Below are 25,319 nucleotides of genomic sequence, written 5' to 3'. Positions count from 1 at the left end.
AGTAAAGCTTTTTAATATTCCGTCATTCGTCTGTAACAAATGTCATTCGTGAATTGTAAATGTAAATTGCACCGTCGTATTTACAAAGAAAAATAGATTTTAAAACGTAATAAATTAGTAAAAATGCTTTTAAATTCCGCTCTCTAATTGTCCTATTAAGCGTACGTTTTTAATAAATCGATATACAAGGTTTAAAAGTTTTTGTATTATGAAAATATCAGAAAATACGTGTACCATGCACAATGGTGAAGTGTAAATAGTGTGTACTGTGTAGTTAGCTAAACGTATCCAATATGTGGTCTTTTTTCTCACGGGATCCTACTAAGGACTTTCCTTACGAAGTAGGGGACCCTGTGCCAGGTTTGGAAGACAGAAGTGTGTGGACTTTGCACAAAGGCAAGAAAAGGGGCACCCAAGATGAAGTATCCATATTTTTATTCGACGTAACTAAAAACTCTGAGACACTATTCGATATAGCTAAAGCCTCGTTGAAGAAATTGAAGACTATGCGACACCCAAGCCTTTTACATTATTTAGATAGCTGTGAAACTGAGAAATTTTTATATGTAGCCACAGAATATGTTGAGCCCTTAGCGATACACATAGAGAATATGACGCTGGACGGCCAGCAGCGGGATCTGTTCCTTGCATGGGGGATATTCCAAATTACTGTGAGTTTTATTCAAGATATCAAATTAAGTTTTACGGAAATCTCTTTAGCCGAAACCAACATGGTTCTTTTACCTGTGGTCTATTTAACTTCTTTCCTTGTACTTACAAACTTCTCTGGCACAGCAACCCAAACTGCTCTTCAATACAAAGATCATCTATCTCACTCATGTCTTTCTTGTGCTATTTAAGCAGCATAGCAATTATTGTAGTTATATTTCTCATTTTAAAAATAAATCTTTAAAAAAATTGTTGATTTAAAACAAGATGATGATTAGGATAAGATGTCTGTGTAAGTTTCAGTTTTTTTGGTTCTATAATTCTGTTGGAAGTCCTTGATTTTCTGTGATAAAAGTATCCCATATCCATCTCCAAGATGCAAGCTACCTGGATGAGGCCTGTGATTTCTTTAGTGTATGTTTAGGCTTTTTTTTTAATCTGTAATAACCCTTTGATTTTCCAAGACAAAAAGAAACCTGTCTCCTTCCACAGCCTACAAGTTATTTCTGTACCTTTGGTAAAAATCAGTTAAACAAACTGTGAAAAGCTATCAACAAGCAATATAGGTACACACTTATGGGTTTATAATATTAATAGTATTAATTAATAGTATGGACTAGCAGATCTAACTAACCCATGACTTCATTTGCATGGATTTAGGTTTTAAAAATCCAGTGTAAACTTTTTGATTTTCCAGGATATTAAGTCACTCTTCAATTATTCGATATCCATGCACTAAATCGCATAGACTCATTACTCCATTGGGATGTGATTGAAGTACAAATCAACAGTAGACATTCGTATCTATACTAATAATATAAATGCGAAAGTGTGTCTGTCTGTCTGTCTGCTACGTTTTCACGGCCCAACTGCTGAACCGATTTTAATGAAAGGTACAGACTTGGGGTACATCCCGGGGAAGGAGATGGGCTACTTTTTATCCCGGAAAATCAAAGAGTTTCTACAGGATTAAAAAACGAAATCCACGCGGGCGAAGCCGCGGGCATCTTCTAGTTTATAATATTAGTAGTGGTCTTTAATTTGTTACAGAGAGCATTATCATTCTTTAACAATGATGGCAATGTGAAACATAACAATGTGTGCCTTTACTCAGTATTTGTCACCCTCGCGGGTGAATGGAAGCTGGGTGGGTTCGAGTTCCTCACTGCACACGGACAAGACACCAACAACCCTTTACCTATTAAGATATTACCTGCCCTAGAGATATACGATCCACCTGAGAAGAAGGATCCTAGCAAATTGAAGACTGTTACTAAATGGTAAGTTTTTTTTTTTTGTTGACGCTGGGGAATGCATTTACGCGTCCCCCTCGGAAGCTAGCCAGCCAGCCGTGAGGCAGCCAACCAGCTGAGGGAGGGTATGTGGGACTCGCCGGCCGAGAGGCGACCGGAATACCCACTAAACCCCAGCGGCGCTACTGCGCGTCGCCTGGCGACTGGGTCACGGGAACGCCGAAGCAAACAACCGCGACCCAGCCAGCGACGTCTGCCGAGGCAGACCTTCCACCGGGGACCTGCTCGGTCCCCACCACCGCACCTCCGGGACGCACCAACGAAGTGCGTCCCCCGACCCTGGGACGCGCACGTCGCCCGCGTCCCATCCTACGCTTCATCCACTGTGCCCTCTGCTAGTCAGAGGGACACGCGGAGAAACCTCCCCCCCCCCCCCCCCCCTGCCAGGTCATTAGCCATAGCAAACAATATCTCCGAAGAGAAATTATTAGCCATGTTACCGGGGCGCACCGGCCCGAACACTGCTCTTTCCCTCGGACGCATCCAAAAGGGACCAGCAGCATCCAGGCACACTGGGAGGTTACCTGGCTGGCGCCCCAAATGGTAAGATTATTATTATTCTGTACTATACATTTGTGGTGCTGGAACTTGGAACTTTGGCAAATAGATTAACCATAAGTTACGGGATTCTAAAATAATCTATACTAATAAATTAAATTGGAGTGTCTGTCTGTAATTTCGAAATAACTACCTCATATTAAGCTCATAGGGTTATTTGAACGATACCTTAACTGAATCACACGTTTTTAAAATTTTTGTCTGTCTGTCTGTCTGTCTGTCTGTCTGTCTGTCTGTCTGTCTGTCTGTCTGTCTGTCTGGCTGTCTGTCTGTCTGTTTGAAAAGGCTAATCTTTGGAACGGCTGAACCGATTTTGACGGAATTTTCACAGACAAGTAGAGGATTGACCAGGGTGTAACATAGGCTACTTTTTTAACCGACTTTCAAAAAGGGAGTTGTGTTTTTCTACCTATGTACACCGAAATCTCTGAGATTTTTGAACCGATTTTCGTAATTTTTTTTTAATCGATAGAGGAACTTTGCGACATTGTTTCATAAAAAATTTGGATTCCAACTCCTCAATCCTGATGCTGCAGAGGATCTGACCAATCCACGCGGGTGAAGCTGCGGGCATCAGCTAGTATCAAATATTAGTAGTGAGACCTGATGGCAGATTCCGGAAAGGCTGCATCAATATGTTAAATTAAAAAATAGTCTAAATTCAGTCCCAATGATTTTTTTATCAATAGAACCAATCAAAAACCATTTTTTTTAATAAATAGAAAAGAAAGGAGGCATTTTCATTTTTTAAAGCAATATTTTGAAAGTTAAGTTTGTAGTTGTACTTAGTAGGTAAAAATACTACTTTGGACGGAAAACTTATCAACTAGTTTCAAGACGAGCTTAAACATCATGTGACATCTAAGAAACAAAGTATGTAAGAGTCAGTTGTTTTACTTTTGATTGATTAATTTAATTTATCAAAATGTGATAGTCGACTCACGGTCAGGACACATCGAAGTTTCAGTACAAAAAAATTATTTTTATATATTCATAATTGCACCATAGGAAGATGAGTCATTGTCATTAGATAAATCATGGTTGGCTTTGATAGGTCTAATTCAACAAGTTCTAATTCAGGTCAGAGTCATTGGCCGTATTGAACAATTTTTTTATCAACAAACTGATTGAGCAACTCTACTGAATTCTTTTTTTTTTCATGTGTGATCAATTCCTGGACTTTATAGACACAAATTGATATCATATCAGAACCATATTGTTTTTATAAATCATAAAAAGTAGATTTAATAAATGATTTTTAATTTGTACAATGTATATTACAATACTAGCTGTGCCCGCGACTTCGTTCGCGTGGAATAGTGACTTTTCGGGCAGCGTGATTCTTTAAATTGACATAACTTTTTTATTTATGAACCGATTGACATGAAATAAACACTAAATGTTAAGTGAAGCTTACTACAATATATTAGTGAAAACCGTATCTAGAACTTTGCTGGCGTTTGTGTTGTTGAAAACACGTGTTAGTGAGGTTTTGCATAATTCTAACTGTTGTGTCAATTTATTAGTTGGTGTCTGGACGTGAGTATTTAGATTAAGTGTTGGTGAAGGGAGAAACCCGAGTATGGAGGTCGATCCTCCGCCTGAACCTCCTGATCCGGGTGAAAATGTAACCGTCATGTCAGACCCCATTGAGAGCCCGCAGTCCATATCTATGGACTCAGAATCAACCCATCGTGGTACTAAACGAGCAATCCCGATAATTGATAACGATCAAGTTCCATCGTCCACTAAAAAAACTGTAATAGGGCCAAGCTCGACAGCCCCTTCAATGCAATCCGTTTACCTCCATCCTTCACTCTCAGACTCCCCAAAAAAATATACAAAAGATGATAAAGGTCCTTTCGTAGTGTACGTATCCCGTGAAGTGTCCGACCCTTCAGCCGGCGCTTCTATGAGAGCGATCAAATTCGGCCAGTTCCTTCACAAAAACAAAATAAGGTCAGTTCTTAACGACGGCGTGAAGAATGTTGGTAGAAACAAAGTTTCAGTTGAATTTGCAAATGGTCAAGCGGCTAATGAATTCTTAGAAAACCCTATACTTACCATATCCAAGCACATTGCATATATACCCACATTTAACATCACTCGCATGGGATTAGTCCGAGGTGTACCTGTAGACTGGCATCTGGACGAGTTTATTGACTCTGTGGAGCTCCCTGTAGGCTGCGGGGAGATCCTTAAAGCCCGACGCTTAAATCGCAAGAACATAATAGACAATGTTATGACCTGGGTTCCAACCCAATCCATTGTTTTAACATTTAGAGGACAAACTCTCCCTCCTAGAATTTTCTCCTATCATACATCTCTTCCCGTGGAAACCTACCGTCTCCCCACCATCCAATGTATAAATTGCTGCCGGTTTGGTCACATAAAAACTCAATGCAGATCAAAACCTCGTTGCTTTAAATGCTCCCAGCCTCATTCAGGTGAAACTTGTGAAGTACTTATTGAGAATGCAACTTGCTTACTCTGCGGTGGTAAACACATGGCTACAAATAAGAGCTGCCCTGAACACTCTCGGCAGCAATCTATAAAACTTGTCATGTCCGATGAAAATTTGTCCTATCAAGATGCCTCCTCCCGCTTCCCTCCCGTTCGCCGCTCATATGCCGATATGGCTAAAGAAATGTTTACCGCTCCTGCATACTCTCCCATTTTTAATCCTGTCAGACCTCGTCCTACACAAGCCCCGTCCAAATCTTACAAACAAACTGTCACCCGCTCCCCTCGCCCCAGACCCCAACCTGCAAAGGGGTACGATAGGCAAGCCCATCAGGACATCATCCACAACTTTCCTTCTTCCACACCTAATGGTTGCGCTCTGAATGCAGAACGTGATCACTCTTATGCTCAACCACCCAATGATAATAATATATCTCTCACCAAATCCCTCACCAATATTCTTGATAAGATAAACCAAAACCCTCCACCGTCCAACGTTGCTGAAATTATCATCAAAATCGCTTCTGTATTAAATAATGGCCTCCCTGGAGATACTCCAATGGAATAGCCAAAGTATACGACGGAAAAAACATGAACTCGTTCATCTCCTTAATAAACATAAGCCCGCTGTCGCTGCCATCTCTGAGACATGGCTCCTGCCGGACTCTCGTTTCAGGGTGTCAGGCTTTGCCTGCCTGAGGGATGACAGGGATGACGGATATGCAGGTAGTGCTATTCTTGTTAGGCGCTCCCTTGCATACACTTCTATTTCCCTCCCGCCTCACTCTCATCAGCTCAATGCTGTTGCTGTGAGAGCCCTTGATGTCTCCTTTCTTTCACTCTATATTCCACATCCTCATTCCTCTCTTATCCCTGAATTAAAATCTATTCTCTCCTCTCTTCCCCCCCCCGGTACTAGTGATGGGTGATTTTAACTCCCATCACACGTCCTGGGGTTCCCATTCCTGTGACGGATTTTCCACTCTCTTGCTGGATGTTTTTGATGAATTAAATATTTGCATTCTTAACGATGGCTCTCCAACAAGAAGAGTGTATCCTTATCAAAATCCTAAAACTGCTGTCGATCTATCTCTTTGCTCTCCCTCTTTGGCTTCTCTTACCTCCTGGAAAACCCTCCCAAGTACCCACGGTAGTGACCACTTCCCTATTTTACTCAACATAGCACAAAAATCCATTCCACAGTATAATCCTAATCCCCTTCTTAAACACAAACTTAACAAGGCCAACTGGTCTGCTTTTGCGGAATCAGTTGACCTTCTTATTGATAACTTATCAGATGAAGACAGTACAGTCCTTTACTACGATAACTTTGTCAAAATTTTGAAATATTCAGCCGACCTCCATATACCACTCAAAACTACTAAACGTGATTTTATGGCATCTCCTCCCTGGTGGGATGAGGAATGCACCAACCTAATAAAAAAACGTAAAGATGCAGAAATTTCCTACACGATGTTAATGTCCCGTGAAAACTTTTTGGAATACCAGCGCACCGATGCCAAAGTCAAGAGATTGGTATCAAAAAAGAAAAAGCGAGGTTGGATTACTTTCTGCGAGTCTCTGGATCCCCGATCCCCATCTACCTTGGTATGGGATAGAATGAAAAGATACCGGCAATCTGTCTCCTCTAGTGACCCAACTTCCAATAACGCATCTGTTTGGTTAGATGCTTTTGCTGACAAACTTGCTCCACCATTTGTTCCATGCGAATATTCCTGTCCTCATCTAACTCCACTTACTTCCTCAGACACTATGGATGCCCCATTCAGTTTCTTGGAGTTGCAGTGTGTTCTCTCGGACCTTAAAGACTCAACTCCAGGGGAAGATGGTATCCCATATTCCTTTATTGTAAAACTTAACAATAAAGCGAAACACTGCTTTCTTAACATGATAAACAGGTTTCTAGAATCAGGAATCATCCCGGGACCTTGGAAAACGCAAGTAATAATCCCCATTAGGAAACCTGGTAAAGATCCTTCTGACCCAAATGCTTACCGCCCGATTGCCCTATCTTCAACTTTGGCCAAAATTATGGAGCACTTGATTAAAAACCGCTTGGAATGGATAATAGAAAGCAGAGGCTTAATTGCCAAGTCTCAATTTGGCTTTAGAAAGGGCCTTGGTACAATGGACAGCCTTGGAGTTCTTTCAACAGACATTCGAATAGCCCTAGCTAAAGGAGAGTACCTTGTGGGTGTATTCCTAGATATTGCAGCAGCATATGATAACGTTCTTCTCCCGGTACTCAGGCAGAAACTGCAACAGCTGAGCATCCCACCGAGATTAACTCAAATAATATGCAATCTTCTCTCATCTAGAACCATTCTGGTGAGAACTAAATCCCTAAATCTTCCCCCCAGAATGGTCTGGAAAGGTCTCCCTCAAGGTTCTGTTCTGAGCCCACTGCTCTACAATATTTACACCTATGATCTTGAAATGTCTGTTGAAAGTTTTTGTAACATCCTGCAATATGCAGATGACATAGCTCTGTACGCCAGCTCCAACTCCATGGACGAAATTTCTACCTGTTTGAACTCTGCTTTGTATTATCTAGGCCAGTGGTTGTCAGATCATGGGCTTACACTGTCAATCGATAAGTGCAAGGCAGTCATCTTCACAAGAAGAAGACAAATTCCAATACCCAATGTTATGTTTGAGGATCAACACATTTCTCTCGCATGCAAAACCAAATTTCTTGGCGTGGTTCTAGACTCCAGGCTGAACGGTGTAGCTCACTCCGACTATGTTACCCGTAAATGTGAAAGCAATATTAATATCCTGCGAGCCTTGTCAGGGGTATGGTGGGGTGCCCACCCTTACACCCAAAAGTTATTATATAACGCCATAATCCGTAGTCATATGGACTATGGATTATTTATTTTAGACCCTATAAATAAGTCGGCTTCAGAAAAATTAAATAAAATTCAATATAAATGCCTAAGGCTCATTCTTGGGGCCATGAAATCTTCTCCCACCAATGTATTGCAAGTTGAATGTGTTGACCCTCCTAGACTTCTACGGGCTCAATATCTCAGTGATCGCTTTATCTGTAAAGTATTACAACTCTCTTCCCATCCTTTATTGGACAAGCATCATAAGCTTTCCTCCGTCTTAAGGCCAAACCATACCCGTCCATGCCTTTTAAAAAGTTTTGTCAAATATACTCAACTCCCACATCCACTCTACTCTTCTCCCAAACTCCCCTTGTTCTCCTCCTCATTTGCAGGGTTAACATATAACCCACCGATTGCCAGTCTAGGTCTTCATAAAGACACAAGTGAGGCAAATGCAAAATTTAATGAAATACTTCAAAACAACTGGTCCGATTCCTTAGCAATATATACAGATGCCTCCAAGTTATCCAACAATGGTTGTGTTGGTGCTGCCTGCTGGATTCCAAAATACAAGATAGTCCTTCAATACAAATGCCCCCCTGAAACATCGGTATTTACAGGAGAGTCTATTGCTATATTAGAAGCTACCCTTTTTATAGAGTCCCATAACGTACAACAATCAATTATACTGACAGACTCTTTAAGTTGCCTGCAAGCACTTAAAGGAAATCCCTTCCGTAGTAAAGCTCTGATCTCCATCATCTTTAAAATCAAAGAAACTCTATACTCCTGTCATCAAAAAGGTCTCTCTGTTACATTGGCATGGATCCCAGGTCACTCTGGTATAAAAGGTAATGAGAGTGCAGACTCCTATGCAAAGCTCGCCACTGAATCAGGTTCTCTAACATATTTTAAAAATCACTCCCAGGATCTGTGTGCTCTTGCAAAAACTGACCTTATTAATTCTTGGAACACATTGTGGATTGAATCAAAATCGGTTAAAGGTAAATATTATGCTTCTTTGCAATCTGAAATTCCTCGAAGACCGTGGTTCTTTTTTCATCAAAATATGGTTCGTTGGGTTGCTTCAACTATCACCCGGTTACGTATTGGGCATTCTTGCACTCCAGTCCATTTGGCCAAACTGAGAATTAGAGATCACTCTTTGTGCGAATGCGGTTTGGATGAAGGGTCACCCTCCCATATCCTCTTTTCCTGTCCAAGACTTGTATATAAACTTTATGATGTTCTCCCTCCTAAGATCCCTCGTCCCCTAAGTGTTGAATGTCTCTTAATGTTTGTGTTTAGTCCCTATGTAAAATTTTTGTGTAAATATATTAAGTCTAACAAAATAAAATTGTAAATTAATCTATTAAGTTTAAAATATTCTGTATATATTATTGTTTATGTAAGTACATGTACATAATATTTTTTATTTGTGTTGTTGTAGGTTATTTACTAACATCATAACCCATCTAGTCCAGTTACCTACCACAAATCGGACTGGGATTGTCCAGAAAAGACTTGGATGTAAATAAACCGTTCAACCTCCTTTGTGTTTTCTCCAAACAACGCGTCTTTGGCGAAGTGAATTGTGCTGTGTGGCACAACAAAAAGCCACTAAAATAAATAAACAACAAACCGTATCTAAATTGAATAAGCCGTTTCTGATATTAGCGTGCACAAACACACAGACAAACAGACATGTTTGTCTCTGTGTCTGTATCACATAGAAATCACACATCACACTGATATTAGAAAGGCGAAAGTTTAATAAGTACTGGACGAATTTGGCTGAATGTGTGGCACAGCTTTCAAAAATAAACATTTTTTCTTTCTTTCTTTTTTGTTTTAAATTTAAAATAGAGATGATTTCTTCTGTCTGGGCTGATTTCCGCACTTGTTTGTTTTCGTCGATAGAGATGAATTATACCCTGGATTAACACATAGGCTACTTTTTATCCCCGAAAATTAAAGAGTTCCTTTGGGATTTTTAAAAAACCAATATCCGAAGTCGCTAGCATCAGGTAGTTTAAGATGAATGTATTTCTATTCAGTACTCAAGCAACTGTTAATGCCATCCAGTAGCAATACATTGCAGTTATCGAAACTACTTTTCAAGGGCCACATTTTAATGTAATGTCTTTGAACTAGTAGTAGGTTTTTACTTGGCAAGACAATCTTGCACTTTTCAATCACACCCGACACCATAGTTCGGTCTCAAACCATAACGGTTTAAGCTGTGTGTTGATAGATCAGTCAGTCAACAAGTCTTTTTAACCCCGGACCCAAAAAGAGGGGTGTTATAAGTTTGACGTGTGTATCTGTGTATCTGTCTGTGGCATCGTAGCTCCTAAACGAATGAACCGATTTTAATTTAGTTTTTTTTGTTTGAAAGGTGGCTTGATCGAGAGTGTTCTTAGCTATAATCCAAGAAAATCGGTTTAGCCGTTTGAAAGTTAATAGAGGTTTTGTGTCGGGGGTTTTTAATAAATATAATATTTTGAAAATATGTTATTATATGATACTCTGTAAAACTGTTAGCAAATCTGTCAACAGTTCAACAGACATGTGGGGTCTGGGCTGCCTGATCTGGGAGGCTTTCAACGGCCCGCTGTCCAACCAACCCTCGCTCAAGACTGTGGACAAGATCCCTAAGCAACTGTGCACGTTGTACTGTGAGCTAGTCAGCGCCAACCCTGCGTCTAGACCCAACCCTGCCGATATTATTACAAGGTAAGGTATATTAAAGACTTCGTCTGTGGTGGCGTTTGCTGGCGCGCGTGTTGTGCCTTTTTGGAGTGTTTTTTTAAGAGAAGTGGCCGGTTTTTGTGTTCTGCTGGTGTTTAGGTGTGGAACTGACTGGGAAGCGCTCCAAAGGGGCGCCGCGTGTGTGTCGGCGGGCGCCGGCATGGACGAGGTCCATACTTATACATATAGTTTCCCTAACTTGTAAATAACTACAAACTTGACATTGACTAATCAGTGTAAAGCCAGACGAGAGAGAAAAAAAAAGGTATATTAAAAGTTCTGCCCCATCAACCTGCACTAGACTGGATGAGATCCCCAATCAACTCCTGTGTCTAAGTCCAACCCACCCTGTATCTAAACTCAACCCACCTTTTTTTTTTAACGCTGGGAAATGCTTTTACGCAGCCCTCCTGGAAGCAGCGCAGATACCACGGGGGGGTATGTGGGACTCACTGGTAGACCAGAATAAGCCCAACCCACCCTACTTCTAAGCCCAACCCAGCCGAAATAATTATAAGATAATTACAAGATAAGATATCTTCATGATTCAACCCATCGCCATGGGTTTCATCTCATCTCTGAAATCAGAACAAGAAGAGTTTAGGCTATAGTCCATCATATTGGCAAAGTGTAGCTTGGCAGATTTAACACCTTTGAGAACATTATTATTTTCAAAATGACCTGTAAGGTCACTCCATGTGGCATCTCTTGAGTCAAAAGACTCCAGAAAATTCAATAAGCCAATTTATGTATTACAGATGTCGAAAGCTCGGTGGCTATTTCAAGAACGATCTAATAGATACAATGCTCTTCCTAGAAGAGATCCAAATCAAGGACAAAGTGGAGAAGGCCAAATTCTTCTCCACATTGAGTAGCTATCTAGACAGCTTTCCTGAGGCGGTGTGTGTGCACAAGATCCTGCCTCAGTTACTCACGGCTTTCCACTATGGGGACGCTGGCTCAGCAGTGTTGGCACCTATGTTTAAGGTAAGTTTGAATATTCCGCGCTCGCTTCGCTCGTGCCTATTCTTTGAAATTTATTTTTAACTGACTACGGCAAAGCCAAAAAAAAGGGTTATGATTTTGGCAGTCTATGTATGTATGTTTGTATCTATATGTGTTCCTCCTTAGCGCGTAGACTACCGAGCCGATTTTGATGAATGCGATGTCAATCGTTTCGTTATTATGGTCTGGGTGGCTCATAGGGACTAAGCTTACTGCGCGTCGTGGTTGAGACAATTCAATACTTATAATGGAAATCACTTAAAATAGTTTTAACATTGTGATTTCATATGGATTGAATACCTATAGAAAACCGGCCAAGTGCGAGTCAGACTCGCGCACCGAGGGTTCCGTACTCGGGTAATTTTTTTTTCATGTAACCACAAATTCACGGCTTTCGGATTTATTCCTTTACATGTGCTATAAGACCTACCTACCTGCCAAATTTCATAATTCTAGGTCAACAGGAAGTACCCCATAGGTTTTCTTGACAGACACGACGGACGGATAGACAGACAGACGACAAAGTGATCCTATAAGGGTTCCGTTTTTCCTTTTGAGGTACGGAACCCTAAAAACGGATGTTAAAACAGGTAAGTCGCTAATGGATGATACATTGTTTTCAGTTAGGTAAGCTGTTAAGTGAAGAAGATTACCAGAAGCAGATAGTCCCGTGCGTGGTGAAACTGTTCGCGTCCAACGACAGGACCACGCGCTCGCGTCTCTTGCAGCAGCTGGACCAGTTCATACACCATCTGCAGAACTCTACCGTAAGAAGCACATCTTTGTAATCTACCTAACTTTCTAACCTTAGGCCGATTGCATGTGTTTTCCTACGGATTTGACTCGTGCGAACACGTATGAATAATCCCAACTTTCTGAGAGTCAACTCAAGAGTAGGTACAACATAGTGTCACTACCTCATTTTTTTATTATTATTTTGTGGTGTAGTTGTAGCCTTTAGATAGTCACACATCACACTATCACACTAATATTATAAAGGAGAAAGTTTGTATGTGTGTGTGTGTGTGTGTGTGTGTATGTATGTTTGTTACTCCTTCACGCAAAAACTACTGGACGGATTGGGCTGAAATTTAGAATGGAGATAGATTATACCCTGGATTAGCACATAGGCTACTTTTTATCCCGGAAAATCACAGAGTTCCCACGGGAATTTTAAAAAACCTACATCCACGCGAACGAAGTCGCGGGCATCAGCTAGTCTAGCATATACTTTAGTAATATAGTTGGGAGAGATGCAATAAAAGTCGAATGGTGAGGACATGTTTTTGATTTCAATACTCCCTTTACCCCGCACACTTCGATTTATATTCGTATTTTATTACAATACCCGCAAGAATAATATAGTATTCTATTTTATTTGTAGGATAGAAAACATTTATTTAACAAACACAGTAAAAAATAATAAATTAAAAGGAAAATAATAAGAGCGCCTGTGGGAGTGTGTTAGTGAACAGACTATACCCAGTCTGCGCGCTCCCAAAGTACTTGGAAGGTCGGAATTATTCGTGCGTGTTCGCACGAGTCCAATAGCATCATTGCGATTTATTTCACACGGTGAAATTTTAGTGCCGTTTAGAGCCTTGACTATACTTGTGTTGGAAAACTACCTACTTATTTCTGGTTTTTTTTTTTTTTTTGATGCAAACTCGAATCTGAGAAACATTTAGTAGTGGCCGAACGCCACGTGTCAACCGCGCTGTTCTGAGACGGAGCGACGCGGCGGGCTACTATTGGTCCGCGAATTTTTCCAAACAATAATTTCTCGATTCAATTTTTTATTTTATTTGGTACGGTTTTGTGAACACTGCCTTAAAAGTAACATTTTTCAGGTAAACGACCAAATATTCCCTCAAGTGGTGCACGGGTTCCTAGACACGAACGCCATAATCAGAGAGCAGACGGTCAAGTCGATAGTGCACTTGGCGCCTAAGCTCAACTACAACAACATCAACGTGGAAGTGCTGCGACACTTCGCCAGGCTGCAGTCCAAGGACGACCAGGGAGGCATCAGGTATGGATCTTATCCAGAGGTGTGCCACGTTTCAGCTGCAAGAGCAACCGCCGAGTTTCTTGCTGGTTCTTCTCGGCAGGAAAGGTATTCCGGAACAGTGATATATATATTGACGATTAAAAAGTACTGTTATTTATTTATTTATGCGGTTTAAATAGGGATGTTAACAACAAATCAAATCATCAACTTTTTATCAAACATCAAAATGCGCGCTTAACATGGAGCTTCTAAGAAATATGGCATATCGGAAGGGTGCCAACAGGACTATTATATTAGTCGCCGCTGTCCGTTCGTCTGTCCGTCAGACCGTGTGTCTGTCAGTGGACTGTATCTCATAATAGGTAGAGAGTAAATTTTCACAGTATTTCTATTGCCGCTATAACAATGAATAAAAAATATATAAATATAAGCACTCAGCTAATTCAAGACTAATTCGAGCACAGATGAACATGAAACAGCCAACACTCACTATGTACCTTTACGATATTATTGTGTATTGGCATTTGGAACCTTTCTTTCATCAGTCCTATACTTGGGCATCCATTCCATTCCATCAGCCTGTAAGCGTCCACTGCTGGACATAGGCCTTTCCAAGAGTGTGGAACCAAACTCGGCCCTCCGCCTTCCTCATCCACCCGCTCCACGCCACCTTCTTCAGGTCATCGGTCCAGCGGGCTGGAGGTCGTCCCACACTGCGCTTACCGGTACGCGGTCTTCACTCCAGAACACATCTACCCCAACGGCCATCGGTTCTGCGACAGACATGGCCTGCCCATTGCCACTTCAGCTTGCTAATGCTTGGACATCCACAATACAATAATTCACACATTTAATTTTATTGTTCTCAGAACGAACACAACAGTCTGCTTAGGCAAAATAGCAGCACACTTGCATCCGCAAATACGACAAAAAGTCTTAGTGTCGGCGTTCGTTCGCGCCACACGGGACGCGTTTCCACCGGCCAGGCAAGCCGGCGTGCTTGCCCTGGCCGCTACACAACAGTACTTTTTACTGGCTGAGGTGGCTAACAGAGTGCTACCGGCACTGTGTCCATTGACTGCGGACCCCGAGAAACAGGTAAGTGAAAATTGCAGAAAAATTTCCCGGCTAGATTTTCGGCAATATCCAATTTTATAACCATTAAAACCGGACATGCAGAAAGAAGTTGGTATATGAAAATTACCGGGCTATGTAAACGGCTAGATATACGGCAATGTGCAATTTTTAGCCATACCATATCAACAGATAGTATGTGAAATTTCTGGGCTAGTATATATCTGGCTAGGAAATTTGCAATTTTTATTGCCATTGACCGTGGCCTCAGAGAAAAGAGTATGTGAAAGTTATTGGGATAATTGCCGGCATAAAATAGCCGACTAGATTTACAGTATAATGCAATTTCAATAGACACTTTTCGAGCCACTTAAAAGTAAGCGAGCCTTGGTTTTCCGACAATTTCTAGATGCAATTATGTATCAGGGTTGCAGGCAAATGGAATGGAAATAAAACCTTTTTAACAGCTGACTGGCTATACTGTCGTTTAGATTCTAATGTGTGCAGCAAGATGAAATTTTACAATTACATGAATTTGTTCTATTGTACGTTTTAGGTTCGAGATGCAGCATTTAGAACGATAAAAGGATTTCTCGGAAAATTAGAAAAAGTATCAGAGGACCCCAGTCTGAAAGAAGGAATGGGTAAGCCAATACTAAAGGTGAACTTTCGAGTCTAACGTCTTACACACATTTGAAAATACAGACTGTACGTGGATGGGGAATACCATAGGAGTTATTTTTTATTAAGTATTTTTTGTGAAATTTTGGTATAGTCAATTTTTTGGTCAAGCGTGAGTTTTCCATAAAAATTTAAATTAAATGACGATGTTTTAATGATGATTGACTCAGTTTCATTATATCTGAAGAAGAAAAAACGTGACAGTAGAATTTACTCTTTAGGTAAATGTTTTTTCATCAGCAAATATCCCTGATGCGCTACAGAAACGGGGCAGCGCCATCAAAAGCTCAAAAACGTTATTATATTGCACGCGAAAGATGTTGTATTCCTTCGGCGTAAATTGACTCCACAGGTTGCAAATGTGTATAAAAGATGGATTAATAAATAGAGTTTTCTTTACTAAATCTAAGGCCCATAATTCTTTTGAAAAATAGTGAAATAATGAAAAAAAAACCATAATGAATATTCCAGAGGCGGATGTCCACACAGCAACGCCATCTCTAAGCAACGCGGCCGCGACGTGGGCGGGCTGGGCGGTCACCGCGGTCACGGCCAAGTTCTACCGCTCGCACTCCGATACCGCGAGGGTGCAGCACGCGCCGAAGTCCGTACTGTCCAAACCGGGCTCGCTAGGTAAGAGTTCACACTCTCACACAAACACAACGCCATCTCTAAGCAACGCGGCCGCGACGTGGGCGGGCTGGGCGGTCACCGCGGTCACGGCCAAGTTCTACCGCTCGCACTCCGATACCGCGAGGGTGCAGCACGCGCCGATGTCCGTACTGTCCAAACCGGGCTCGCTAGGTAAGAGTTCACACTCTCACACAAACACAACGCCATCTCTAAGCAACGCGGCCGCGACGTGGGCGGGCTGGGCGGTCACCGCGGTCACGGCCAAGTTCTACCGCTCGCACTCCGATACCGCGAGGGTGCAGCACGCGCCGAAGTCCGTACTGTCCAAACCGGGCTCGCTAGGTAAGAGTTCACACACGCACACAAACACAACGCCATCTCTAAGCAACGCGGCCGCGACGTGGGCGGGCTGGGCGGTCACCGCGGTCACGGCCAAGTTCTACCGCTCGCACTCCGATACCGCGAGGGTGCAGCACGCGCCGAAGTCCGTACTGTCCAAACCGGGCTCGCTAGGTAAGAGTTCACACTCTCACACAAACACAACGCCATCTCTAAGCAACGCGGCCGCGACGTGGGCGGGCTGGGCGGTCACCGCGGTCACGGCCAAGTTCTACCGCTCGCACTCCGATACCGCGAGGGTGCAGCACGCGCCGAAGTCCGTACTGTCCAAACCGGGCTCGCTAGGTAAGAGTTCACACTCTCACACAAACACAACGCCATCTCTAAGCAACGCGGCCGCGACGTGGGCGGGCTGGGCGGTCACCGCGGTCACGGCCAAGTTCTACCGCTCGCACTCCGATACCGCGAGGGTGCAGCACGCGCCGAAGTCCGTACTGTCCAAACCGGGCTCGCTAGGTAAGAGTTCACACTCTCACACAAACACAACGCCATCTCTAAGCAACGCGGCCGCGACGTGGGCGGGCTGGGCGGTCACCGCGGTCACGGCCAAGTTCTACCGCTCGCACTCCGATACCGCGAGGGTGCAGCACGCGCCGAAGTCCGTACTGTCCAAACCGGGCTCGCTAGGTAAGAGTTCACACTCTCACACAAACACAACGCCATCTCTAAGCAACGCGGCCGCGACGTGGGCGGGCTGGGCGGTCACCGCGGTCACGGCCAAGTTCTACCGCTCGCACTCCGATACCGCGAGGGTGCAGCACGCGCCGAAGTCCGTACTGTCCAAACCGGGCTCGCTAGGTAAGAGTTCACACACACGCACACACACACAAATACAGCGACATCTTTACGTAACTGCTAGGGTGCGAATACTATGAAACTGTATACATAAACCTATTAAGAGAGCACTTCTAACACCTACTTGAAGCAAACACTTACTTGTCGTTACCCCATTTCCACTGCCAAGTGAGAGCGAGACTTCGGAGCCTATTACTGAATCAAAAAGGATCATTCATTTGAAATTTTCCAGAGCAACCGTCATCGAGCAGTATGTCCACAACGACGTCATCAGTGACGTCGATGACGTCACTGGAGCACAGCGAGTCTGCCTCAGACTATGATCCTGAACACTGGGACATGACTGCGTGGGGAGAAATCGACTCCAGTGCTGGTATGAATCTAAATGTATAAAAAGGAAAAGCTGACTGACTGACTGACTGATCGCAACGCACAGCTCAAACTACTGGACGGATCAGGCGGACTGCATCATAATAACTATCTGCATACCGTTTCGGTATTAGCCATTATGATGCAGACATCGGCTAAGAGAGGATTTTTGAAAATTCAGCATCTAAGGGGTTGAAATATGTATAGTCCACGCGGATGTCGTCGCAGAAATAAGCTAGTCTTAATATATAAAAGGAAAAGTTGACTGACTGACTGATATATCAATGCTCAGCTCAAACTACACGGACTGTCGTGAACTGTGCCAAAGTCGTGAGGGTGAAAATAATTTACAGGGTGTTATAACGTATGAACTTTTGCTGTCATGTGTCCCAGACATTATTAAAACACTTGTCACTTTAATCTGTCAAAGTCACTATTCATTTTATGTCAATCTGACACATGCTATTGTACAAGGAACCAAACATAGAGATAGTATAAACAATAGAGGTAGTCATAGGTTGTTGCCGCTCTTGTACATCCATTTGTCAACTAGATATTGTTATCTCGGTCTATTTCACGGAACCTCCGTTCGGGTAAAAGCGATAGCTCATATAAGTCTGGCAACAACGCACTGTATGTGTAACTGGTGACAGTAGTTGTCAGCATTTGGAGACAAAACATTGGGATTTGATGCAGCGTTTTTATAAAATTTTAAAAATCACAAAAGTCGGGGTTAAAATTAAGATAAAAACTAAAAACCAAATGTGTGACGCTGTGTTTTGTGCCTCCAGATATAAGAAAGAAGGCGTCCAAGTTCCTGAATTGCCTTTTCATAGGTAAGTCTTTAATAACTATTTCATCGATACCAACCGCGACTTTTATTCCGAAAATCGCTAAAAATTAAAGATTTACATGTTATAAGTGTAATTATCTCGTGTAATACTGACAAAAATCACGTTTTACAGCGCAATTTAATTTTAATTTATGAATTATTTTAGGCATCATTTGTAGTGATGTGTACACACTTTATCGATAAAATCAAATTTGTCTTTTATCGTATAAATAACATTTGCTTACTTTTGTAGATTTCCACATTATCCTGAAATTAGAACTGCGTGGATTTGGACAATAAAACGAAAATCTGGAAGTGAAAGGTATAATCTCTACCAGTGACCCTTGGCAGTGCGAGAGGTTGTAAAGGGAGTAGAATAGGTACAGCAAAGAGAGACAGTAATTATTATGGAAAAAAACTTAGTAGATATTATGTTATAATATATACTTAATTTTAAGGTTTGAGGTACAAGTGAGTTTAAATAATTTCTAAAATTAAAAATTACCTAATTGTTTTACTGATATTTTTTTAAATTTTATGATCATCATTAAGAATTATGCATTTTTGACTAGGTAACAGCAAGACATACATTAATTCATTTAATTTCAGGTTATAAAGGACGAACGAAACAACCTTCGAGAGCTGGCTAATAATGAAACAAAAACGAAGGTTTTGAGCATTTTCCTCAGTCAGTTTTCTACGTCCAGCTCTCTATAATTTTGTTGACCTAGAATTCTTGACTTTTACTTGGCTTTTTATTTTATAATAGAGCAAGATCCCGGAAGCGCCAGACTGTATTTATGTACTTATTTTCTGAGAAACGGCCAATTCATAAGTATCAGCTGCTGCCTGCTAAAGGTACATATGTATAACATTACTCACTTTTCTTAAAGTCTGAGTGTAGATATAATATAAGTAAGTATGTTTTACAGAAGATTGTGAATAATTAATATTCAATACTGTCAGAAACTTTCCGCCACAAAAAGTAACATAATATAAAATATGCCTTTTATTGCCTACGTTATTAATTATACTAATAATACTAATAAATTGATTTGAATTATTTGAAAAGTGTTTCATTTTACTCTTGTTTTTACTGAATATATAATAACCGTCCGCAGGAATTTATAGGTTTTTTAAAAATCCCATGGGAAATCTTTAATTTTCTGGGGTAAAAAGTTGCTTACGTCAATTTCCAGGACGTAAGCTACCTATGTATCAAATTTCATATAAATCGGTATAACGGATGGGCCTTAAGAATCCCATGGGAACTCTTTGATTTTTCGGCGATAAAAGTAGCCTATGTCCGCTCCCAAGGTAACTCTGTACCTTTCATTAAAATCGGTTAAAATGCTGGGCCGTGAAAAGCTAACAGACAGACTGAGATACACTTTCGTATTTATAATATTAGTATGGATAAGTATATATTGCACGTAGTCCGTCGTAGTAACATAGAAAATTAATTTTGATGTGGTATCGATATACCCAAATTCGCCGTCCCAGCCCTAGATGGTGCACACAGTGACAAAATGACTTACGCACACAAAAATAATTGACACGCATTTTCAGTTTATTATCGGTCCATAGTTATAATACGTCCATGGAACCAAATGCTTAATTTGCTATAATCCGCCAAACCAAAGAAATCTGTATGGTGCAACATGCAGCATGCGACATGCATCGCCCGCCCTCCCATTGATAAAAATGCAGGAAAAGCCAGCCACAAAGCAAGCCACACGCACCACCACCATGCAGAACCACACAACTGTATTATTAGCAAACACATGCTATTGTCTTTACTTAACCTAACCTAACACCACACAGGGGTTATCATAAGAGTTCATTCTGTCTTAGGTACCACAGCGGCTAGTGCGAAATCGCCGGGCAGCAGCGGCAGCGCGCAGGCCACGCCCGGCCTGGCCGCGCTGTGCGAGGACGAGTGGGACAACGAGGAGTGGGGAACACTGCAGGAACAGCCGGTATGTTTCTTTTTCCCACTGCCTCGAATAGATAGGTGAAGATAGTCCGCGCCATAATAGTCGTCCGTGAACTTAACCGCAAGCGTCGCAACAGCATTTTTTAGGCGTCAGAGGGGCGCGTGACGCGAGGGAGGGGAGCATACCAGCCCTTGCGCCGCACCCCGCGTTCGCCGTCTACATTAGTGTGAGTGTTAGATCCGTATACAGAACACGAGCGCGTGGATTTGTGAATTTTCACCAGTCTACAAGCAGTCCAAGCCATAAACTTTCGACAGTCTCCAAGAAATACATTATCGCCAGTCTTCAAGCTATAAATTTTCGACAGCCTTCAAGCCATAAATTTTCGACAGTTTTGAAGCCAATCCTATATTTACCTTTGTCTTACAGGCAGCCGAAGCAGAACTAGCGAGTCCCTCAGAAACGTGGAACAACTCGACTTGGGTGGAACCAAACGTCAACAACGCGAACGCAACAATGGTCCGCGGCACGCAGCGCGCCGAGCACAGGCCGGCGACGCATCAGAACAGCAACGACTCGCTCGGCGGCTGGGAGGACGGCGAGTTTGAGCCCATCGAGGAGAACGCGGACGGTACGTACGCACGTGGTACATACCAAACGCGAACGCAACAATGGTCCGCGGCACGCAGCGCGCCGAGCACAGGCCGGCGACGCATCAGAACAGCAACGACTCGCTCGGCGGCTGGGAGGACGGCGAGTTTGAGCCCATCGAGGAGAACGCGGACGGTACGTACGCACGTGGTACATACCAAACGCGAACGCAACAATGGTCCGCGGCACGCAGCGCGCCGAGCACAGGCCGGCGACGCATCAGAACAGCAACGACTCGCTCGGCGGCTGGGAGGACGGCGAGTTTGAGCCCATCGAGGAGAACGCGGACGGTACGTACGCACGTGGTACATACCAAACGCGAACGCAACAATGGTCCGCGGCACGCAGCGCGCCGAGCACAGGCCGGCGACGCATCAGAACAGCAACGACTCGCTCGGCGGCTGGGAGGACGGCGAGTTTGAGCCCATCGAGGAGAACGCGGACGGTACGTACGCACGTGGTACATACCAAACGCGAACGCAACAATGGTCCGCGGCACGCAGCGCGCCGAGCACAGGCCGGCGACGCATCAGAACAGCAACGACTCGCTCGGCGGCTGGGAGGACGGCGAGTTTGAGCCCATCGAGGAGAACGCGGACGGTACGTACGCACGTGGTACATACCAAACGCGAACGCAACAATGGTCCGCGGCACGCAGCGCGCCGAGCACAAGCCGGCGACGCATCAGAACAGCAACGACTCGCTTGGCGGCTGGGTGGACGGTGAGTTTGAGCCCATCGAGGAGAACGCGGACGGTACGTACGCACGTGGTACATACCAAACGCGAACGCAACAATGGTCCGCGGCACGCAGCGCGCCGAGCACAAGCCGGCGACGCATCAGAACAGCAACGACTCGCTTGGCGGCTGGGTGGACGGTGAGTTTGAGCCCATCGAGGAGAACGCGGACGGTACGTACGCACGTGGTACATACCAAACGCGAACGCAACAATGGTCCGCGGCACGCAGCGCGCCGAGCACAGGCCGGCGACGCATCAGAACAGCAACGACTCGCTCGGCGGCTGGGAGGACGGCGAGTTTGAGCCCATCGAGGAGAACGCGGACGGTACGTACGCACGTGGTACATACCAAACGCGAACGCAACAATGGTCCGCGGCACGCAGCGCGCCGAGCACAGGCCGGCGACGCATCAGAACAGCAACGACTCGCTCGGCGGCTGGGAGGACGGCGAGTTTGAGCCCATCGAGGAGAACGCGGACGGTACGTACGCACGTGGTACATACCAAACGCGAACGCAACAATGGTCCGCGGCACGCAGCGCGCCGAGCACAAGCCGGCGACGCATCAGAACAGCAACGACTCGCTTGGCGGCTGGGTGGACGGTGAGTTTGAGCCCATCGAGGAGAACGCGGACGGTACGTACGCACGTGGTACATACCAAACGCGAACGCAACAATGGTCCGCGGCACGCAGCGCGCCGAGCACAAGCCGGCGACGCATCAGAACAGCAACGACTCGCTTGGCGGCTGGGTGGACGGTGAGTTTGAGCCCATCGAGGAGAACGCGGACGGTACGTACGCACGTAGTACATACCAAACGCGAACGCAACAATGCTCCGCGGCACGCTCAGTAGACCCAGTGGCTCAGGTTGTACTTTAATATGTCAGTCAGTCAGTTTATCCATATATATTTATAGTAGATATGTTCTTCACAGAAAACAACGCATCCAAAATGGACGAACTACGTCGTAAACGGGAAGAGAGAAAGCTGCAACGTCAGAGAGAGATGGAAGCTAGGCGCAGCGCGCGCGGACAGGGACCCATGAAGCTAGGCACCAAAATCCCCGCCCCACCACCCTTCTAGGCTCTACATTCCCTCACTCACACTATTCTTAAGTTATACAGTGTGACTAATTATTGATATAAAAAAATCATAGATAAACACTAAAGAATGTTTCAAAAATTCTGAAAAAAAGTTTTGTTCGTTGCTCTTGCTTAGTGTTGAAAATCTTTTCTCCTGAACTAAGTTATGAAAAATTTGAGCTTGCTTTTAATTTTAGGGAGACTTAAAATTCACATTTGATGAAATTTGGCAAGTATTTGAAAAGTCAATGCACACCTTTTTTATTGAGAGATTTTATTGCGCTTGTCGACAATGATGCTTAATAAAAAGCCATGACGAGGTCTAAATTACCTTTATTATTTTAGGTCAGTTAATTAATAACGCGTCACCGCCTTTTTGCTAAAAAGCATTTAACCCCGAAAAGTAGTGATTGAGTTATCGCCAAAATACATGGGAAATTTTGAAAACTGATTTTTCTAAAAAAAACGTTTGCTACGAATACGGAATAAGGTTCTTAATTAGTTTTCAGTTTGGTCCAATGTACTTTTTTGAAATATCAGAACCTAACAAAAATGTAAGACTGCCTTGGCACTCTGTAAAATATCTTCCATCTTGTATTATTTTCCTGTGTATATCATATATATGTCCAATAAAGGTATCTTAATAAAAGTAAAATCTGGTTTTCTAAATTATTAAACATTTTTTTTAAATACCCATGTCCGTATGCGATAACTCAAAAACTATTTTTTTGGGATTAGCCGCTTTTTAACAAAAGGGCGGTAGCGTTAAGTGTAGTAGTATAATCTTGAATTTTTTATATCAATGAAGTGTAGTCAAAAGTTCTATTTTGATCATTAAACAGACTACGGTTATTGAAAGGCTTATTTTCTTTTTTTGTCAACGATAGCTGTAAGGGTACCTGTCCATTGGAACGGATTAGATTTGTGTTTCAACCAAACATTATTGAGAAGTGACGTCATGATACATCACTACAAGATTTCATTTCTCAATTTTTTATGGAAATGTACCTATGGACTAAGAGCCAGCGCGTGCCAGACCTTCGTTATTTTATAAAAGCTCAAAATTCCTCTGCGTATTGTCCTCAACACAGGGACGAACTATTCACGAGTATGAAGTTTGTGTCATAGTGGCTTTGGGAGAAAACAGGTAGTGAAGGTGTAAAAATCTTACATCAAAGTATAAAGTCTATTTTTTTTTTCGAAATTCATTGCCAGAAACTTAATATCGTGGCAATCCCCTGCCATCTTCTTTTTTTTATTCAGATACAAGTTAGCCCTTGACTGCAATCTCTCCTGGTGGTAAGTGATGATGCAGTCTAAGATGGAAGTCGGTTAACCTGGAAGGGGTATGGCAGTTTTTTCTTTTAAAGACGTTGCCACGACACTAAATGCCTGGCAATGCAGGATGTGATTTCGAATACTATTCTGAAGAAAATATAAAAAAAAAAATAGGACTATACTTTGACGTAAGATTTTTTACACCTTTGTTGCCTGTTATCTGCCAAAGCCGCCATGTTCCAAACTTCATAGTTGCTGATCGTTCCTCCTTGTGTTAGGGACTATACGCGGAGAAACTTCGTTTTTATAAAATAACGAAGGTCTGGCACGCGCTGGCTCTCTCTCTCTACAATAAGATGTTGCCCGATTTAAAACATTTGTTTTGTTCAAACTCGAATCTTATCATATGAGTCCATCAGATTATGTAATGTATTTATCACATTTGTAAATTTGAATGTGAATAAAATGACAAAAAAATGCAAAAAATTTGATAATTGGACCAAAAATGTCATGTAGCGTGTGTATTAGAATTTGTATTTGATATTAGATTAATAAATTATATTATTTTTTTTTGTAAGGGCTGATTTTTCGATCGTATAAACTGATGGATAGTACGCGTCACTGCGAAAGTGGTTTGGAACTCTAATTATTCAATGTGAAAATTCATCACTTACGGCCGAAATCAATCTATCCGTAATCTATCGATAAGTTACTTAGCTACTTTGTTATTGGTCAAAGCATAGCATAGTCTGTACAAAATTATTTCTTACGCGCCATTTTAAGTCTATACGTGTGTCAAATGTCATGTCAAAAATACGGTTCACCTTTAAAATAATCATAGGACTTCGTCTGTGTTGGTGTTAGCTGGCGGGCGTGCTCTGCCTTTTCGGAGTGTTTTTTTTTTGCTAACTGACTGGAAAGCGCTCTAAGGGGGTGCCGTGCGTGTGTCGGCGAGCGCCGGTACAGACGCGGTCCATACTTGTAGAGTTTAACTAACTTGTTATAAAAAATAACTACAAACTTGACATAAACTAATCTTTGTAAAGCCAGACGAGAGAGCAAAATAAAATCATAAATAATAAATAAATAAATGTTTATTGACAAGAAGTTTAACAGTCATTTTGCCTTGGGTTTCCTAGTGTGGAGGCCAAAGGGAAAATGGACTAAATCGTACTTTTCACATGATATTTGTGTATTACATACACATAAAGTTAAAATGGCGC

At 42.8% G+C, this 25,319-nt stretch overlaps 4 protein-coding genes and 1 long non-coding RNA gene across 7 annotated transcripts in view; 4 read left to right on the top strand and 1 right to left on the bottom strand.

Annotated features, from left to right (window-relative positions):
• LOC123874789 (N-acylneuraminate-9-phosphatase) overlaps nt 1–10,665 on the top strand; it is a 32,924-nt gene extending 22,259 nt beyond the window's left edge. Inside the window, exon 6 of the transcript XR_006798010.1 lies at nt 10,610–10,665. The gene's annotated coding sequence lies outside the window, so the exon portion shown is untranslated. The remainder of the gene's footprint in view (nt 1–10,609) is intronic.
• Nucleotides 1–25,319, bottom strand: part of LOC123874790 (probable glucosamine 6-phosphate N-acetyltransferase) — a 59,168-nt gene that overhangs the window by 17,208 nt on the left and 16,641 nt on the right. The window contains exon 7 of the transcript XR_006798011.1: nt 14,157–14,160. The gene's annotated coding sequence lies outside the window, so the exon portion shown is untranslated. The remainder of the gene's footprint in view (nt 1–14,156; nt 14,161–25,319) is intronic.
• On the top strand, nt 24–24,671 carry LOC123874780 (N-terminal kinase-like protein). Of its 3 annotated transcripts, none has more exons than XM_045920274.1 (13): nt 24–671; nt 1,720–1,949; nt 10,418–10,594; nt 11,368–11,596; nt 12,238–12,381; nt 13,465–13,646; nt 14,495–14,723; nt 15,256–15,343; nt 15,852–16,013; nt 17,440–17,580; nt 20,263–20,387; nt 20,775–20,864; nt 21,020–21,596. In XM_045920274.1, the coding sequence occupies exons 1-13, from the start codon at nt 294–296 to the stop codon at nt 21,416–21,418; spliced, it is 2,574 nt and encodes an 857-aa protein (XP_045776230.1). In that variant the 5' UTR covers nt 24–293; the 3' UTR covers nt 21,419–21,596. The 3 variants fall into 3 exon arrangements, with proteins under 3 accessions (XP_045776230.1, XP_045776229.1, XP_045776231.1); XM_045920273.1 differs by having other exon boundaries at nt 20,775–20,877; nt 21,021–21,596; XM_045920275.1 differs by lacking the exon at nt 21,020–21,596 and adding an exon at nt 22,671–24,671 and having other exon boundaries at nt 25–671; nt 20,775–20,976.
• On the top strand, nt 4,087–9,493 carry LOC123874792. Its single transcript, XM_045920290.1, has 2 exons — nt 4,087–4,499; nt 9,309–9,493. The coding sequence occupies exons 1-2, from the start codon at nt 4,123–4,125 to the stop codon at nt 9,394–9,396; spliced, it is 465 nt and encodes a 154-aa protein (XP_045776246.1). The 5' UTR covers nt 4,087–4,122; the 3' UTR covers nt 9,397–9,493.
• Nucleotides 18,372–19,311, top strand: LOC123874795. Its single transcript, XR_006798012.1, has 3 exons — nt 18,372–18,412; nt 18,662–18,730; nt 19,018–19,311. It is a non-coding gene; the product is annotated as an uncharacterized LOC123874795 (long non-coding RNA).

This window comes from Maniola jurtina, chromosome 19 (assembly GCF_905333055.1).
Source record: "Maniola jurtina chromosome 19, ilManJurt1.1, whole genome shotgun sequence".
In the NCBI taxonomy this organism is placed as follows: Eukaryota; Metazoa; Arthropoda; class Insecta; order Lepidoptera; family Nymphalidae; genus Maniola; species Maniola jurtina.
Note: the sequence above shows the minus strand (reverse complement) of the source record. Positions and strands in the feature narration are given on the sequence as shown.

Bases quoted from the DNA above. Each gene is read 5' to 3' on its own strand.
- LOC123874780 (XM_045920273.1), top strand. From the start codon at position 294: ATGTGGTCTTTTTTCTCACGGGATCCTACTAAGGACTTTCCTTACGAA. The intron at 672-1,719 runs GTGAGTTTTATT...AATTTGTTACAG, and splicing joins GGGGGATATTCCAAATTACT to AGAGCATTATCATTCTTTAA. The intron at 14,724-15,255 runs GTAAGTGAAAAT...TGTACGTTTTAG, and splicing joins CTGCGGACCCCGAGAAACAG to GTTCGAGATGCAGCATTTAG.
- LOC123874792 (XM_045920290.1), top strand. From the start codon at position 4,123: ATGGAGGTCGATCCTCCGCCTGAACCTCCTGATCCGGGTGAAAATGTA. The intron at 4,500-9,308 runs GTCAGTTCTTAA...GTGTTGTTGTAG, and splicing joins CTTCACAAAAACAAAATAAG to GTTATTTACTAACATCATAA.